The sequence below is a fragment of the Spinacia oleracea genome, chromosome 5, assembly GCF_020520425.1.
Source record: "Spinacia oleracea cultivar Varoflay chromosome 5, BTI_SOV_V1, whole genome shotgun sequence".
NCBI lineage: Eukaryota > Viridiplantae > Streptophyta > Magnoliopsida > Caryophyllales > Amaranthaceae > Spinacia > Spinacia oleracea.
The window spans coordinates 12,690,061-12,709,288 of NC_079491.1; the positions used below are offsets into that span (position 1 = coordinate 12,690,061).

At 35.0% G+C, this 19,228-nt stretch overlaps 2 protein-coding genes across 3 annotated transcripts; both read right to left on the reverse strand.

Annotated features, from left to right (window-relative positions):
- Positions 1 to 265: 265 nt before the first annotated feature.
- LOC110795646 (DNAJ protein JJJ1 homolog) lies at positions 266 to 4,993 on the reverse strand. The gene is made up of 3 exons (XM_022000672.2): positions 3,163 to 4,993; positions 927 to 985; positions 266 to 796 (listed from the first exon to the last, which is right to left on the reverse strand). The coding sequence occupies exons 1-3, from the start codon at positions 4,840 to 4,842 to the stop codon at positions 742 to 744; spliced, it is 1,794 nt and encodes a 597-aa protein (XP_021856364.2). The 5' UTR covers positions 4,843 to 4,993; the 3' UTR covers positions 266 to 741.
- A 1,983-nt stretch (positions 4,994 to 6,976) lies between these two features.
- Positions 6,977 to 12,129, reverse strand: LOC110795644 (uncharacterized). Of its 2 annotated transcripts, none has more exons than XM_022000669.2 (9): positions 11,820 to 12,129; positions 10,551 to 10,666; positions 10,311 to 10,368; positions 10,010 to 10,159; positions 8,844 to 9,054; positions 8,417 to 8,462; positions 8,020 to 8,140; positions 7,847 to 7,919; positions 6,977 to 7,356 (listed from the first exon to the last, which is right to left on the reverse strand). In XM_022000669.2, the coding sequence occupies exons 1-9, from the start codon at positions 11,959 to 11,961 to the stop codon at positions 7,164 to 7,166; spliced, it is 1,110 nt and encodes a 369-aa protein (XP_021856361.2). In that variant the 5' UTR covers positions 11,962 to 12,129; the 3' UTR covers positions 6,977 to 7,163. The 2 variants fall into 2 exon arrangements, with proteins under 2 accessions (XP_021856361.2, XP_056684909.1); XM_056828931.1 differs by having other exon boundaries at positions 10,551 to 10,791; positions 11,820 to 11,959.
- Between the last annotated feature and the right edge of the window lie 7,099 nt (positions 12,130 to 19,228).

The window sequence follows — 19,228 nt, forward strand, 5'->3', positions numbered from 1 at the left end:
TAAAGCCAAATTGCATATTTCCTAATAGAACTAAGGGGAAATCCTGCTTGAGCCTTTCCGGCGTGCGTTTGGATTCTGGCGGTTTTTCAAGTTGCTAGACTTCGTCCGGCGACTAATGAAAATCCAGCTGGCGTAACTAATAAAAATTTCGAGGAGAAGGTACGTGAATCTATATCGGATACCTTCCAAGAAGCAATTGTAGAAAAGTTCTTTATTAGAAGCTGAGCATAACATGAATTCCCATGTAAACAAATGAACTACAAAGTATAAAAGATTAGTGCTTTTTGAGTTGCGTTTTTTCATTCTGATGTACAGAGTATCTTTCTTCCCAAAACTACAAAAAGATTTATCTAACAGTGTAGCTGACATTTACCCAGCACAAAATTAAGACTGATGCCAATCTTTTATGAAATGAAGAATGGCTACTTCCCTTACCCCTCATTGACAAAATACAGGTAAAGGCTACAACACAATTACAATACACATCCCAATATGAAAGAATTTAGCTATAACCAAAATTGCTCTTTTTGTTGAAGCAAGCTACCCCCAATAAGTAACAGATTTTGTGGGTGTACAAGTTCCAACATTTGCCACGCCAAGACAACATATATTCTTCAACACATCAAAATTATCCCCGTGCAGCTAATCAGCTCCACTAATACGAGTAAGAATGCGTTTATGCAGTGCAATTTGCAGGGTAATGCTGTCCTCCTCATAGTAAAGAGACGTCCAAAATCATCATCATCTTTTCAATGATGCATGACCAGTGTCACTCAAGTGTTTGTGAAGCTTAGATCTGTAATACGATGATATGCACCATATTAAAATTAAAATAACCAGTGAATAAGGATCATGAAAAACATAAAACCAACAGGTTGGCTAACATGACAAAGGAACAAAGATTGTTGTTGAAATTATTATATTACCTTGACTCAAACTCCTCCCCACATTTTTCACAGACGGGGTCATGATTTTTTGATTTTTCCTGCAGTGAAACAGACTGTAAGTATAGAGTAACAAGCATGCAAACACAATTACTCCACAATATTCCAATAAAAATAAGTCAACAGCCAAACATTATGTATATAACATTGCTACGAGTTACTGCTCTTCACCCTTTAGACCAAGGAGTGAAGTGAAACAGGCAATCCTAAAATGTGAGATGCCACTTCCAAATGTGAGATAACATGGTCTAACAGTTCACTTAAATTTCAGAATATGAAATTGTAGTGTAAAGCAAAATTAAACCATGAATGAAGTGTATCCGTTACTTGTCTCTGGTCCCAAAAGATAAATCCATCATTTAGTTGATTCGTTTCTAATAATTGACCGAATCCGTACACACGGCAACATCAAATACATAGATATCAGACTAAAGGAAAAACCTTCCACAAGGAAAAACCTTTTTCCTAGATAAATCCTACGAGAAGAAAATAAAATCTATTAATGTTAGGGAAAAATTACTTCTAATAATCCAACCTTTTAACGATTTCCCGTTAATAATCCAACCTTTGAATTATTATCTAATAATCCAACCTTTACACCCCGTTAATTTTTATTGTACCCATTTAACCGACAACCGGATAAGAAAGTCAACTCAATTTATTTTATTTTAAAAAAAAACATTAATTCTACACTCTCTTTTTTGTTTATTTACGTCTTACTTTCTTCTTCTTCCTTCCTCCAAGTCTCCAACACTGCATCATTCTTTACAAACCAAATAAACCCAGCCACTATCTCTACCTTGTAGCCCTCACACCAATATTGATCATCTCCTCCACCCAGCAATGCCTGCCCAATTCCTAACAGCCTCTCTCAGCCATGTCCTCTAACTTTCAAGTTTCAACTATTTTTCCAACTTATAAATTGTATAATTTCCAAATCAAAGATCAAAAATCACAATATAATAATGAGATTAAACCACAAAGGTCCGCAATAAATAAGAGTTCTTTGCTTAATTATCGAATTTCTACAGCCATGGATTCCGAAGTCGGGTTAGTAATCGTGACGGTTTCCACTGAAACTCGAATTAAATTAATCCCATTAATGGGATGTTTTATGTGTGGTTCTTTTTGGTTAATTGAGGTGATAATTCATTATTTGGTGGCTATGGTGTATAATTCTGAATCTATGGATTGTTAATTTTATGGGTTCTTGGTTTCGATTTTCTAAAAAAGGTGTCATTCAACTTGGTGAAGGTAAATCGGTTTGAGTTGTAATTTATTTGGGGGGATTTGTCTTAATTTTTTTTAAGTACTGCAAAATTGGATGATTCCCATGTCTGCCGACAGTAGAGAAGAAGGAAGGAGAAAGAAAATAAATAACTGGTAAAAGGAAAAGATTTTTTTTTTTTAAATGAATTATAACAAATAGTTGAATGACACGTGTATAAGTAACCTGCTATATCAAGTTGGTGACCGGTTGGGTGCAATTAAAGTTAACGGGGTGTAAAGGTTGGATTATTAGATAATAATCTAAAGGTTGGATTATTAATGGAAAATCGTCAAAAGGTTGGATTATTAGAAGTAATTTTTCCTTAATGTTCGCCATACTATTAATTATATTATTGGTGGATTGATCCCTAGTTGTACCTATCGGAATAAAAATCAAGTAGTAAATAGAAATACGGACAGAGTAAAGGCACACAAGTTCTTTGATTTCTAAGCATTGATCATTGTGTACCTCTGAGGGTAAATTATAGTCATGAGGTAAGAGGTCTACAGAAAGGTCCATTATATATTTGGAGAAACAACGCTTCGGCAGTTATGTGCAAGAAAGTGACAAGCAGCTTTTAGTGGATCTTACTTAGTACTCGATATATGAGAAAGGGCACATAATGGTATTGAAATTAATTTACAAAACAAAATGAATGGCTTTTATCTTCTATTTACTCTCCTTCAAACAAAGTCCCAGTCTTCTTCAGGCAAATTATAAGTTTTATTCTCCATTCAGCAACATATGTTTGCGATTCCCAATTTAACTTCACCAATTATTCAGAATACAGACACATAAAAATAGCTTTTTTTTAAAAGCTACCTAATTATTGCAAATAATAGAAATAATGAAAAAAATCATCACATACAATTAGCATGAATTTGCAAATAATGTGTTCAGAGTGTCGCAGATTGAATACAAAGTACTAGAAAAACCAATACTGCTCACCTTTTGCTTCTTTCCTCTGGACGAGCTCTTTTGTTTAGTCTCTGTATCTCGCTTGGAGGTACCTTTGTCTTTCCTTCTTTTGGTACTGGTTTTTGAGTCTTGATCATCATCCCCATTGTTTGCAGTATCTGAAGCATTCATCCCGTCATTTTCCTCAGCCGATTCATTGTTATCACCATTACTTGATGATTCTACTTTGCCTTTATCTTTCTTGGCTCTCCTGGACTTCTTTTTCCCTTTCGTTTTATTATTTTCCATCGGCTCATCATCATCCTCACCCTCACTTTGGGGATTACCACCATCCTCACTTTGGGGATTATCATATTCGAAATGTTCATTCTTTGAAGTCGAGAATGTCACATTCTTCTTATTCCGACGACTAGAGATCATGGCTTCAAGATCAACTATTGACTCATCATCAGATCCACCTGCAGGCTGCGCAACTTCTTCATCATTACCAATGCCAACTTCATTATCAGAAGGGAGTTCATACCTACTTCTAACCTCCTCAAACCCAACACTTTCCTTAAACTTTTCTTCTAAATCATCAACATCATCCTCTGCAGAAACAAACCCATCATGAGCCACATCATTCTTATCCTCTACATTCTCCACAGCTTCATCTTCATGCTGAAATTCACCATCAACAACATCCACCTCTTCAACATCCTCAAAATCATCTTCCTCAATAAAAGACTTCCTCAACTGAGCCACTTTCTCCTTATGTTTCTTTGACTGCTCATGATTCTTCCATTGCTTATCTGACTTAAACTTCTTACCACAAGCAGCACAATACAACTCCTTCCTCTCCTCCTCCCCCTCTTCTTCCTCCTCAAAAACCTCCACCTCCTCAACCTTGGCCCAATCGGGCTCCTGGTACAACCTCGCCCTCTCTAACTTCTCCCTCTCTCTCTCCTTCTTCCTCGCCATTTCCTCCGCCTGTTTCTTCTCCCTCTCCTTCTCCTTCTTCACCATCATCTCAATCACCCTCTTATCCCTCTTCTTCACAAACTCAGCCAAACCCCGAACCGTCTCATTGAACTCCCTCTTTGCCTTCTTCCTCACCTTCTTATTCTCCTCCTCCATCACCCGCCTCGATTTTCTATTCTCCCCCGCCGCAGCATCATACTTATTCACCCACCCAAAATCCATAACAGAAGAAAAACTCAACCAATACCCATAAAATGCATTCACCTGATTAAAATCACACTTCAAATCCCCAAATAAAGGGGCCTCTTTAACCAACCCTAAATTCAACCCCATCAGCCTACAATACTTAATCTCATGCGCAAATATCTTATCAAAAACATCACCATAAACCTTATAAAACCCAGTTTTGGGATTCGTATAATCGGAGTAACAGGACGGCGAAAAGTAGGAAAATAAATCGGGGAGAGGGGAATCGGAATCATTACCAGAAGTTGAAGAAGAAGAAAAGAGGATTTGGGAACGATGGGAATCATACCAAGAACGCTCTTTAGGGTCCGATAGAATTTCGTAGGCGCGGACAAGTTCTTGAAAAGAGGCGGTGGCGTCTTCGACGGCGACGCCGGATTGGATGAGCTTGTCGGGGTGGCGTTGGAGGGCAAGCTTTTTGTAGGCGCTGCGAATTTCGTCTGGGGTGCAGTTTTGTGGGAGGTTTATTACCTCGTAGTAACACCTCTTTTCAGTTGCCGCCATTGTTGTTCTTGCTGTTGTGCTTGATTAACGAATTTAGGGGTTTTTGTGAGAGTTGAGTGAAAACAACGGCATTCTCCTTCTGGAGAACTTCTTGTTTTTCTCTCTCTCCAAAAACAAGTTGAAAATGAAAAGATTTCCCTAAAAATTGCTTAAATTGAAATTAATTTTCCGATTACGTCTATTTAAGAAATATTTTTCCCAAAGTACTGTCTAAGTAGAATCGGGTAGAATAACGCTATTAGTAATTTAAATGTTTTTACTGCTAAAAATGTTAGTTTTTATGCTTGAAATCTCTAACCCCATTTGCGGTTTTACACAAGTAAAAACCTATTACTCGTATAAACTGCAATGGAGTTAGCGATTTTAATTTGTACCAAAAACTAATAACAAAAAAAAAAAAAAAACTTATTACATCATACATATACCGGCATATGAATTAGTTTTGGCTTAAACAACTTTTAGGGGAATCATACTTTTTATATGAGGTAGACTTATAATAATATTTTTTTAATCACAAGTTCGAGTTTGATTAATTTATCAAGTGAGAAACAACATATAGACTTTTATAAAATTAATACAAGTAATTAATAAACATATAATCATTCGATCCAATTTCCATTATTAAATTAGAACCAACACTCTTGTGACGAGTGATTGATTGCCCTCTCTAGAAAAATAGTTCCTTTACATAAAAATAGTACGACAATGATAAGAATTCAAGTTAATGAATTCGAGTGTTAGAGGTCATCACCTTTTTATAATGACATGATTTACTCCTTTAAAGTCTCGTGAATCATCTTGCAATATGCAAATCTATCTATATAATATTCTAAAGCACAATTGTTTTTCCCCTCCAAAATTTCAAATGTTTTTTTTAAGCTGAGTTGTACAATAAATTTTCTTTGAAATAATAAAGATTATAAGTATTTATTGGGGTAAATTACGAGGTGACCATATTCTTTTTATTGAAACTAAATGCAATTTATGTTTGTATTGGAAATCGAAACTCTATAAGTCCCTTCGGTATAATTTTATGTTTTATGTTTTTTTAGAAGGACAAATTACTTTACCACCTATAAAAATCGAAAATTTATTTTTTACCACCTAAAAAATTAAATTTTGAATTTTACCACCTAAAAATAAATTTAAAACTTGCTTTTTACCACCTGAAAGCGAAAAAATAGATGAAACCTTGACTATAGCTACTCTTCTCTTCCTTTCGAAACAAACAAAGCAACCAAATTATTTAAAAAAGAAATAAAGGGATATAAGGCCTTAAATTTGAAGAAAGATGAAATGTCAATAGAGATCACCCTTGTCATATAAGTCCTAGCTTTAGAAAAGTTTCCAAGGATGTTTTTAGTTAATTGTTCTATGATCTTCATATTACATATTCATGTTATTATTTTGCATCTATGTTCTATAAATCTTACAGAGTATGACTTTCCATTAATGATATTATTATTATTTTCATGTTAACAGTCTTATTATTATTATTTTCATCATCAGAAACAACAATGGAGAAGCGGTCATCGCCAAATCTTTTAACCTGGGTAACTCTCAAGTCTACATGGCTGAAGTCCTTGCCCTTCATAAGGGCATCCAAGAGGCTATCAAACTTAATATCAAAGACATTTACATCGAAGGTGACAACCTACTTGTGATCAACTCGCTAAAAGGAACCTGGAACCCCCCGTGGAAGCTTCAAAACATTATTCAAGACAGCAGGACTCTTCTTCAGCATTTTCACTCTACCCATATCAAGCATATCTTCCGAGAAGCAAACAGAGCAGCAGATTGGATAGCTAATGTAGGTCATCTTATTGTTGAACCAATGTGTATTACCCCGAACTCTAGCCCTAACTTATAAAATATTGTCCAGAGTGACCGCTTAGGTTTCACCCTTGTGCGAAGGGGAACCTAAGTTCTTTTTTCTTACCTTTATAAAAAAAAAAAAAAATGTTAACAGTCTTATACGAAGTACATGACTTATTTTTGTACACACTTGATCGTCCTTATTGCATCAAGCCCCTAAAAACACCTGATCTGCTGACAACTAACCAGTTCTTTCCTTCGGGATTAACAAGTTGAAGCGTGTAGTAGGCAATCAAAAGGCAGAAAAAGAAATCCACGATTCCAAAAATGGGCACTCACTTTGTTCTTCCTTTCATCTCAATCAACTTTATAACAGGAGTTACACCAGTTGTGAATCTATACAACAACATCCCATCTGTAAAACCAAAAAAAAGTAATGGATGGGAAAAAAATGTGAGCTTTCTAAAGAGTTCCTAAGCCACCTCGTTTAAGGACCCCTTGTCTACTTAGATGCTTGCAACTTCTTCCTCGTCCAGTTCTGACCCTCTATTGAACTTTTCTCTGAGGAATTCTACTGCCATGAATGTTAGAGCAGAGGCTGGAACATACCATATGACCCTTGGGATGCTACCTCTGAACACTCCCTTTGCGCCTTCAATCATCCATGTTCGATGGATGGCATGGAACCAGCCTTTGTACCTACATGAAAGAAGTATCGATTTTAACAGTTATTGTTCTTCACTCTAGTTACTGAACAATCACAAATATGCCTATACGAGAACGGGGATTGAACAGTCAAATCAACATGGAAGTCGGCAAAATGATTCAGCTAGTTCAATAATATGAATAACTCATATGCATTTACTTTTTGTTACATACATAGTGCACTAAATGAAACTTCCTTGCAAGTTACAACTGTTGTTTTTCTGCTCTATGCTACCTTTTTTCACGTTATCCTCAAGCAAATCCCCCCTCGATTTTCTAGTTGATGGTTGACTAGAGCAATCACAATCCATGAAGGAAACCAGGAAGGTGTCATAAAAGGGAGGTGATCAGGTCATATTAAGAACTTACTGGCAGTTGTGTCGTCTAATAAAATACTTGATAATAAGATGTTACAGATTGAGTATTCATACAGTACATACAAGGTATGGCAGAGAAATTCATGTGTAGTTGAACTTCGATATACCTTAAATCTGGTCCTTGGACTTGCAATCTAGTCTTGATAACATCTAATGGAGTCGTCACATAAGCACTTAAACCTGCAAAGTTTAATAGTTGTTTATAGTTAGAGCTGAACTTTCTGACAACTTCAATGAAACATTTACCAGACCAAAAAGAGACAATAACCAGAACTCATACCTCCAGCAACTCCTCCTAGAACCAATCCTTCTAGAGTACTATTGATTTGGTAATCTGCATCAGGTATCCACTTCTTCATCCCATAGTCTGTCATATCTTTCAGTGCTTCATAGAACATTACCTGCAAAGCGTACCAAAAGTTAGCATTCTCACAATGCCATGTAAGACTGAGTAAAAATTCATAAAATCACGCCCGATCTCAATCAAACAATGCATAACAGATCTTTTTGACAATTTGTGTTAAGTACTTGTATATGGCTTAACTTGGGGAATACGAAGTATTAAGAATGAGGCATACATCACACATGCAAGCAACTTGTAGATGGTTTCCTGACATGTATAAGCATTTGGGACACAAAGAGGGGAATTTGACACAAAATTTCATCTGAATACCTACCATCAAACCAGCAAAAGGTACATCCCTTGCTAGTGTAGACCAGTACCTGCCAAAGGACCATGGAAAATTAAAAAGAATTTATAAAATTTCAAGTAAAAGTACGATTTGGGGATATAATCAAGATATACTGCAGGGTGTGCAAGAACACAAGAGTAGTAAATAGATGCTGGACATTGAACTTTCAGTGCTGTCACATTTACCCCAAGCCTGTCTTTCGTAAAAAAGTCTCATCAGTTATTTTTGGGTTGAAGGGAGTGGGAATATGGACACCAATAGAGAGTATTACACATAAGTGAATGTCCAACCAATTAATATATTGGAGCAAAAGAAAACCAGACTAAAGAGACATCAAAGGATGAAGCATTATGGTCTTCACCATTTAGTGTTAAATGCCAGTCAAGGACTGGAGAAATTAAAGCAAACATACCCGGCATATAGACCCTTTGGCCCCTGTTCCTTCCATATTGAGCGTCCAGCATGAAACAATCCATTATAATAACCATACATCTGCACTCCAGGAATCTTACCACTCTGAGAATTTGAGATCACAGTACTCCAAGAATCACGTGTGCCCTGAACCTGCATCCGTTGCTTTATCACTTCGCATGGAACATATATAAAGGATCCGAGTGTATCCCCTGCAACAGATTTAAAGGATAGAAAAATATTTATAAAAATCAATAAGACTCTGTTTCTGCTTATAATCACTAGAACATAGTGACACAGTTAATTGACAAACAACAACATATATAGATATAGAAGAACCAAAATCATGCAGATGAAACATGAATTCGTGAACATATTTATATATACGCCTTTACCAGCAAATATTAAACACTAGACACAAGCTTATCACGAGGGCACAAAGGCTTTAAAACTTAAGAATTTTTCACTAACAAAAACTAACAACAGTCACTTTATTGTCTATATATAGTTGTTAGTAAGAGCTAATACTTTAAAACAAGTTTTCATATGGTATATCAATCAGCCAGGTGCTACTGGTCCCCTGATCAGTTAGAACCACCACCTACAAGGCTAAAACACCTCTATCAGTTCAAATCAAGACTTCATTATGGAGACTACACCGTGAAACTCACTCAAACTGCATCTAGTGAGTGATCCGGCACTATCTACTACTAATAAAAGGTTAGTAAGAAATTAGACAAGATCACAATAAAGGAGATACTCTAAACATAAATAAGTTTTTGTTTTAGATACATATTAGCAAACTTTGGCTTCATTACAACAATTTCTCAGTATGTTTTACATTTAGAAAAAACAAAAAAAAAACACATTTGAAATTTGACTTGATAAATTTCCCAGGTTTTCTACTTGCGGGATATTAAAAATATGACAGTAAATCCTATTTGTAAGTTCTCAAAAATAACATTGCCAAAATGCTCACAAAGATTAACACATATTGGTCAAATAAGTTTGTTATAGCCTTTTACCAGTAAGTAAGAATGTAAGATGCACGATTAATAATCCAGGCAAAACTAATTGAGAACCAGTAAGAAACTTTTGATGCAAAACAACACACACCATGACACCAATGTTGAAACAACAATAACATTCAAAATGTTAAGGTTATACCCATGCCCCCAGCAAAGAAGTGGGCCCAGTGACCTCCAAGGTTAGGATGTGATTCTTCAATCCACTGTTTAGTAGATTCGATGACTCCAAAATAAGTTGCTCCAGTTGCAAGAGATCCAGTAAATCCAGGAACAACTCCTCTATAAAAGCCTGCAAAAAAGGGGAAAATATATTTCACAATAAGAAAGTCAACAATTTAATAAGTAGGCAAGTAGCATCCACAACAATTATCAATAGGTACAAAATATAAAGGCTAACTCAACGGGATCACTAAACTTTAAATCAACATGACATAGCAGACCTCTTAGTCCATCAGCAGCCCATACAGTTCTAATCATTTGTAACACTGTTTTTTGGTGCTGCAAGTAAATAGACACCATATTAACAAATATCAAATATACAATCATACAATCAATAAGCAGACAACTCGTAATTTATCAAAATGTGCAAATAGGCTTATGGTATTTTTTTACAAGGATTTATTTTGCGATACACACAATGGAATGAAAAGCGATCACAAATGACAATACTGTTTGCATACCTGAGATCCACTCAGAATAGCTTGACTTTGAATTCTTGTCTTTACAGTATCAATTGGATGCATCATTCCTTCACCAAACCCTCCAGCAAGGGCTCCCCAGAAGAATTCTCTCCATACTACAGCCAAGTAAAGCATAATTCATAATTTCCAATCACTGAATTTGTCAACAGTTCCCGATGATATTTGGAGCAAGTGATTTTTGGAAAAAGATTACTACTAGCAGTTATGCATATTTCTGTCCCTGAAAAATCAGAAAGCTCAAGCCAAATTGGTCGAGATGCTATTACTTTTTTCAAAACAGGATCGGAGTTCAAAAAGTAAGACTACAACTATAACCATCTACAATTGTGTCCCTGACAAATCATGAACCACAACCACAACCACAAACACAACCATGTGGCAAAGTGCTATCCTTAACTTTTTGTTTCATATAAATTCAGCGAACAAGCTTCAAAACAACACTTTCCTTAACATCAAAGGTTCCTTAGCAAGTCTTATCTACTATTCAGAAAAATCATCGTCTTACTTTTCATAGTACAATACGAGTCCTCTCACTCTCTCATTAGATTAGAGGCATTATCATCTCACTGTCTCGTTAGAACAGAGGCATTAAGTATGCCCTTGTTTTCAAATTGAACTTACAAGCTATTTCTGCATTCCAAATCCACGGATACCTATTCATACGTTTGTCTTTCTTTTCACACATTTCCCACAAGGTACAGACTTCAACCTGAATGTAAATCATAAATAGATACAATCATACACTTCCCTTCCTACACATCATTCTCACAATTTTGATTTATGTAGTCTCCAATTTCACTCTCATTGCCTTTACATTTCAAACAGTTCTTCAAGTGAGTTCTCCTTCCACTTAATTTCTCACAATATCAATTCATACACAGTCTGCATTTTCATCTTTGCGCTATCAAAACTTTGACATTTCAATACTGGTATTCAAGTGACTAAGTGAGATAACAGCTCAGCAGCTTAAAATGCAACTAAAACTAGACTCCTCGTGATATTTACAAGGTTGACGCAGTTGAATTGTCTGTTTAACCAATCAACAATCCAACCGCAATGCAGAAAACCAGTTCAATTCTTACAATAGTGCGAATAGTTACAAAATCAAACTCCAATCGATCAATATCATTCAATTCCAGCACTCTCTTGAAACATTAATATCAGAAAGTCAAGCTAACAATAGGTAAACAAGCACATACCACAGTTAAACATCGCCGGAAAAAGGATAAGGAGAGAGAAATAACTAACCGAAGAACGTGTTGGAAGAATGCGGCAAAAGAGCTTGAGCTTGTAAAGATGAACTCGAGGACGACGGTGATGATACCGCTGCCGTCGTCGCCGCCATTGAAGTAGCAGCGGAGAGGCGACTTCCACCTTGATTTTCCGCCATTGAAGGTGGAACGAGCTCTGTGTTTCACAGTTTCTCTCTCCTCGGAAAAGTGGTGTTGATGTTGGTTGTTAGGGTTGTGTGTCAGTCTGATAGAATAGAAGAAATGGAAGTGGGCGCGCTACTACTCGTCGCCGATGTGCCTGAGGCCTTTTCCTTCCTGTTTTGTGTGCCTGTCGGGACGACGTCGTATAATGGTTTATTATTGGCTTTGAGAAATCATTGCTATATAAACAAGGAAAATTTGTAATTATTAATCCAACATTTGCCCGATTTTCTTTAATTAAGCCTACCTATGCGGTATTTCTAAATAATCCAACCTTTATGACCCAATTACTATTATTAAGCCTAACAAGTTACTAACCTGCTATAGGCGGTATTCACCCTTACGTGGCATATAACAATTTTTTTTTTTCCCCTTATTTTCTTTTATTGCTATTTTAATTTTCGTTCCTCTCTCCTCTGCGATTTTCTGCTTCAGCTCTGCACTCCTCTCCATTATTTCTCTTCTACCTCTTCTCCACCATTGTCGATCCCTCATACGGTCATACCTCTCCATTCGAAGTTCATCAAAAATAATTCGCAATTGTTATGGTTGGGGTAAAGCAATTGCCTGTTGGATCTGGATCTTCTTCAAATTCAAGGTTTTTTTTTCTTTCTAAATTTTCAACAAGACCACAATAACCAACATCCCACACCATAAACAAAAAAAACTATATTATTGCAACAGCTCGGGTTTTTACGAACTAACCATCAAGGAAGCCCAAAATTCAAAATTTACCAAAAAAGGAACAAAAACGCTAAGGTTCGTAAGTTCACCTTCAATTGTACGGTTTTGGAGACGAAATTTGAATGCGCGTGGGTGAAGGGTTTTTTGAAAAAAAAAATGAAATCCTTGTTTAGGTGGCAAGTGATGATGACGTGTCCAATATTTTAGGAGGGAAACCAACTTTAGGTTGTCAACGTTTTTAACGTTGACTTTGTAGCAGGTAACCGGTCATCTAGGCTTAATAATAGTAGTTGGGTCATAAAGGTTGGATTATTTAGAAATATCGCATAGGTATGCTTAATTAAAGAAAATCGGGCAAAGGTTGGATTAATAATTATAAATTTTCCTTGACTTTGTAGCAGGTAGCCGGTCATCCAGGCTTAATAATAGTAGTTGGGTCATAAAGGTTGGATTATTTAGAAATATCGCATAGGTAGTCTTAATTAAAGAAAACCGGGCAAAAGTTGGATTAATAATAACAAATTTTCCTATAAACAATACTCATACTAAAAATAAAAGAAAAACTTGTTTTGAATTTTTCTAAGCCTTGGACATCAAGAAAGAAAAGTGCCATGAGAGGATTGGGGTTCACTAATTTTTAATCTTTTACTAATATGGCTTATAAAAAAGCGGAGTTAACCCCATGATTGGGGTCCAAGTTTTACAAAAAAATCACCAATTGGGACCTCACTTTTTTTGGTCAATTATTGGGACCTCATCTTATTTTTTTAGCCAAGGTTAACTATGGTGGTTAAAAAAATATTAAGTCATTGGGTTAAGAAATAAGAAATATAATTATATCATTTTATTTTTGTAAAAATACAAAACTAATTTAATTAATTAATTGTTATTCTTACACCTCCATTATCCCCCTCTTGAACAAACATCATCGAAAACTACCAACACCACATTAATTTCTATTTTCTTTATTAATGAAGTTCGTCCATTATAGATTTATAGTTCACAGTTCAACGATAAATTGATAAAAAAAATGTTAAGTACCTAATTTCTAATATTTACATAATTTTACTTCGAAACCAACAAAACCAAAATGTTCCCTTGAATGTTTTAACATAGAGCTATAAAATGGGTCATGTCAAGGGCGGCTCCGGCCCAAACTTAATGAAATTGGTCTGTTCGGGTCATAAACAAGTCATATTTAGTCAGATCAAGTGACCTATTTAGCATAGCCCAGCCCGTTCTGACCCATGTTTTTTTAAAAGAAAATGAGTATAAGAGTCACATCCTAAACATACTTCGTAGTCTGTATCAATCTATCATACTTCTCACTGTATATCACCCCTTTAAAAGGCATCTTCATTTGAAACAATGGTCGAACCTCATTTTACTTTCAATCACTTTATAAAGTATGCAAAAATTTTGCTCTCCTTAAGTGATTAAGGTATAAACATCACGAAGTAAACATAAAATATAAAAATAAAAAATAAAAAAATCAAACAATGACAAATCGATCAAAATCAACACAAAAACAATAAAATTTAGCAGCATTATCATACAAAATCACAAAATTAACCAATTCAATCATTAATCTCACAAAAAATCACAATTTTTTTTTTTGAGGGGAACAAAAAATCACAAAATTAACAAGTACCAATTAACTCAAATCTAAAGACGAACAAAATAAACCCAATAAAACCCCTAAAAAAATTGGCAAATAATACTACTTATTAAGTCATAACTCTTATAATTTATTTTTGATTTATTTTATTAGTTTGAATAGTCGACCTTGAGTTAAAGGTGAGTTAAACTACCAAAAATCTAACCTTAGGTCCCAATTATTGACCAAAAAAAGGTGAGGTCCCAATTGGTGATTTATTGCAAAACTTAGACCCCAATAATGGGCTTAACTCTAAAAAAGCGTATCTACGTCAAAAAAATACTAATATTTGCATAAATTTCAACATTATGAACTTCTTGATGTCGGTAATATCATAGAAATTTTAACAAAAATACATGTTAACTCGTTCATTTATATCTCTAAAGTAAAACCGTGATTTAATCTACTCAGTTGGAGCCTTTAAATGTAGCAACAAAAACTTAATTAAGACATCCCCTATTATTCAAAAACTACTACGAAGTATTTGTTAAGGGGCGGAGGAGAGAGAGTTTGCAGTTGTGTGAACTTGTCGACTATGGAATTTTATGTTGTGCGAGTTCGTCAAACATAACAAGCGATTTCCTTCAATATTGCATAAAGATCCAATTATTCCCAAAATACGTTACTTTCTAAGTTAATTCCCACCATACCATCCACGTCAGCAAGGGAGAAAGAGAAGTAATTTTTTTTCCGGTTCAACGTTGAACCGCCATCTGAGATAGCGGTTTTGTTTTAAAGAAAACCGCCATCTCAGATGGCGTTTCAATGTTATAAACCGCTATCTGAGATTGCGGTTTGCTTTAAAACAAAACCGCTATCTCAGATGGCGGTTTGCTTTAAAACATAACGGGGGTACTGTAAGTTTTTGTTTTAGAAGCTCACTGTAAGTTTTGATTTAGGGAACATCTAAACCGCTATATGAGATAGCGGTTTACTTATATCAACCGCTACCTGAGATAGCGGTTTAGTGCCGCTTTGTTAAAGTTTTATGAGATAGCGTTTTAATGAGATAGCGTTTTAATGCTGACGTGGACGGTATGGTGGGAGTTAAGTTAGAAAGTGGCGCATTTTGGGAATTTGACGTTCTTTAAGCAATATTGAAAGAAATCGCTCAAACATAACAATAATATTGTGCGGGTTTGTTCAATATTTTGCTAGAAGGGGGGCAAACTAACTTGTCATAAAATGTGAAGAGATTCAATGAGAGATAGAGAGAAGATATTTGCAGTAATATATCTCCTAACACATTGTAAATCCAATATATTCCAACTTTTAATATGTTAATGGCTTCACTTAGGTAGTGTTCTATTCACCTGAATTTGACTTATCTTATCTTATCTTATTGGCCATGAACAACTTATCTTATTTTATCTTATCTTATCTTATCTTATTGATCCTTATCAGGTATAATATATTGCATGCATATTTAATACAACTGATCAACTATAGTCCGGTTCACTGGCTCGACCAGAAAAAAATACGTGTTTGAGCATCCTCGAATATGTATTTTTAGACCAAAGATCGAACTCGCTCTTAAAAGCTCAAAAAAAAAAAACGTTTCACCCACAAAAGTCCCGCACCAAATTTATGGGTATGAGCATTAACTTATGTGTTAAATTCAAGTCCGACCCAACCCGAATTTTGATCACCTCTAATATTTAAGTGTTTTGACAAAAAAATTTAAGTAACTAAATGGGACAATTAAGCCCCTCTCATTTGAACATAAATTTGTCTTTGCTCTCATCAAATTCATCACGCCTATTCGCCAAACCCCCTGTAACACCCTACTAATTCTTTGTTTTCCTAAAACTATTTTCTTCAATAAATAAAAGAATAACCAAGGCGTCACCGCAACATATATGAAAATGGTTAAGACTATTATCAGAATTTGGCAGCGGAACTTAACTACTAAAACTAACTTTGCAAAGTCCAACTTCAAATAAATTTCCTTACGATTTGGAACCATTAAAGGCCATAAAGCTTGCAATCCAAAATCATTTGAAAATTATTAAACACTTTAATTAAATAAATAACTTGAAATAAAAGCGTTTGAAGCATTAAAACACACTCAACATTCAGTCCCGAATGTGGAATGCCAACATGCAATGCTTCTTCACTTAAGACATATGGTGACTGCTCACCATTATTACAAGCGTAAGATATGGATCATCACAGGGTCAATAAGGAGTAGGCCATGACCAAGACAAACAAAAAAGCACGAATCAGCAAAGTTGAGTACATACATGAAATAACTAATATGCTTAACTTGACAAATGAAATGGTCACTAACAACCTACATGTTTAACAAATCAACTGCATAGCATCATTGAAACCAATAAACATTAATCTTGACTTGTACTCTTGACTTTTATACTAAACAACTTCTTCTTTTCTACTAGTCAAAACATAGAAATTCCATGAACGGATTAAGCAATGAACCGAGTTTTACTTCTACTATTTCCACTAGGGACAACAACACGGGAGCTACCCATGCTACAAAACCGTGTCAAGTATCCGTGATGGAATTCTAGCGCATTAAATAATAAAACATGACACATCGTCCTGAACCACAGCGGATGTTCAAAAGGTAGCGCCTAGAGACCTCCTCAATGAGTTCACTCTAGGTATACAATCCAAAAACCTTTTAGTGCTTATCCAAAATAAAACGTATCTATTAGACCTTCATTTACTTAGTGGACGAAGCCTTAACTCTCCACCAAGTATATTTGTTAATTACATGGGTACTTTGACACACATGCAATTAAAATTTCTCATTTCACATGGGTACCTTGACACATATGCAATTATAACTTTCTTGACCTTAGGTCTTTAGCATGAATTAGATACCGAATAATCCATACTACATGCTTGCATAAATTAAACATGACAAACATGCTCTACTAAACATGATTACACAATAAATATGAATCATAAACTTCTTCTTGAATCAAGTAACTACCACATTCACCTATCACATGATGTTACAATAAAATTAACGTCCTATGCATGATACTACACACATAAGCATATTCTCAATATGTACACCAATTGTTTGTTGGTTAAACGATGATTGAGGCTGAACTTGGTAGGGTGGACCACGTGTTCAATCCCCCGCAACAACGAGGGGACTGTAACCTATCCACCCAGAACTCGCCCCGATTCCGGATTAGCCCTAAGGGTGAACCGGATAGTAACACCAAAATATTAAAAAATTTAAACATATACGTACCTTGAGTACATTCTCAAAGGTGCCACTTTGATCAAGTAATCAATCAATCAAAGTTTCCTCCTAAATTAAATAATTACTTACTTCTTATTCAGAATTTATTAAATTTTCAGCAAATATTCTAAGCTTTAAAGTGTAACTTAAACCTTAATCAATCCTCTTTTAATTCTAATTAATAGCATGCTCAAACCCTAGGTCAAACATGAATTTAAAACATTTAAAATCTCAACTTTTAGGGTAAAAAAAAATTAAATTATTTATTAAATCTGAATTTTATGCATGAAAACTATGAAATCTAGCTAATTTAATTAACAAACATAATATGAAATTAATTGAATTCACAAAGCTTGATTTTTTTTTGAAGCATTTAAAACCAAAAAGAGGAGAAAGGGGGAGAGAAAACACACCACCCACTCGGCGGTAAGCGACGAGGGACGGAGGGGCAACGACGAGTCGACGACAGGGGCAACGCGGCGGTGATGGCTCGCGGGTTGTTGCTGCTGCTTGCGGTGCACGACCAACGAGAGGAGAGAGAGAAATTAAATTGAGAGGAGCTGAGGGGGAGAATTTGAGAGGAGAGACAATTTATGATTATGGCTAAGTTTTCTTAGAGCATGATCAGCACTAAGTCTTAAGACATGAGGTGTGCTGACATGACATATGATTTATCAGTTTTAAAACCAGACATATAGAAATTATAGCATTGAAGTAGACGAGTCTTATCAAAGTCTTAAAGTGAGTCTTGAAAAATTAAGACTCAACTTAAGACTTGGTATGTGAGTTAAATTAAATAATAAAATGATATTTTACATAATTTTACAAGTCTTAAATGATTTAATGCATATGGATGAAAAGCTAAATTTGATTGAATCTTAAGGAGTCTTAACAATAATTTAATTATTTAATTTTAATAAAATGTGACATGACAATTGAAGAAAATCTTAAGACAAGACCCCCTTAATCTTGCTCTTAGGCTCTAAGATTATTTACTCTGTATAAGGTTTCATACTTGGGAATTCATATACGATTAGGAAACCATATTTAAAAGACTTACACACCTCTAATGGCAAGTGCCATATTTTGAAATAAATGTTTTCACTTAAGGAAATATTTAAATCTTTTATTTTCTAAAATACATTTAACAAAATTAATTAATATTAAATGCATTTTAAATCTCTTTTATAATTTATATGATTTAATGATCATATAAATTCTTTTAAAACACTTAACTAAATTAGAAATAGATTGAAATTATATTTAGAAAATTATAAAACTACGTGGTATTACCACCCACCCCCCCCAAAAAAAATTTGAACTAGCGACCACGTCCAACTATCCTTCACTGCACTTGGGTGCTTATTTGTGAAGAAAATAGAATACATGTCTCACCTTGACACTGTCTATGGGTGCTTATAATTATGCGAGTTGAGCTTGAGTTCGAAGCATTCTAACTCGGCTTGATCGACCTCAAACTCGACTTATTACACTTGAGTAGGTTTGAGCTTGACTAGAATTGGTTTTGAACAACTTGCGGTAAGCTAGAAAATGAACATGAAGGATGACTTAATGGTTGGAGTTTTCAAAAAATGAGAATAATAAATAAAATTTTTAGTGAGTTTTTAAGTGGATGGTACGAGTTGTTCGGCTGGGTTTATTA

Excerpts from the sequence above, each read along its gene's own strand:
- LOC110795646 (XM_022000672.2), bottom strand. The coding sequence starts at position 4,842 with ATGGCGGCAACTGAAAAGAGGTGTTACTACGAGGTAATAAACCTCCCA. Across the intron at positions 986-3,162 it reads CCAGAGGAAAGAAGCAAAAG|GAAAAATCAAAAAATCATGA; the intron begins GTGAGCAGTATT and ends GTTTCACTGCAG. Across the intron at positions 797-926 it reads GGGGAGGAGTTTGAGTCAAG|ATCTAAGCTTCACAAACACT; the intron begins GTAATATAATAA and ends ATCGTATTACAG.
- LOC110795644 (XM_022000669.2), bottom strand. The coding sequence starts at position 11,961 with ATGGCGGAAAATCAAGGTGGAAGTCGCCTCTCCGCTGCTACTTCAATG. Across the intron at positions 8,141-8,416 it reads TACCTTTTGCTGGTTTGATG|GTAATGTTCTATGAAGCACT; the intron begins GTAGGTATTCAG and ends TACGCTTTGCAG. Across the intron at positions 7,920-8,019 it reads TCTAGGAGGAGTTGCTGGAG|GTTTAAGTGCTTATGTGACG; the intron begins GTATGAGTTCTG and ends TAAACTTTGCAG.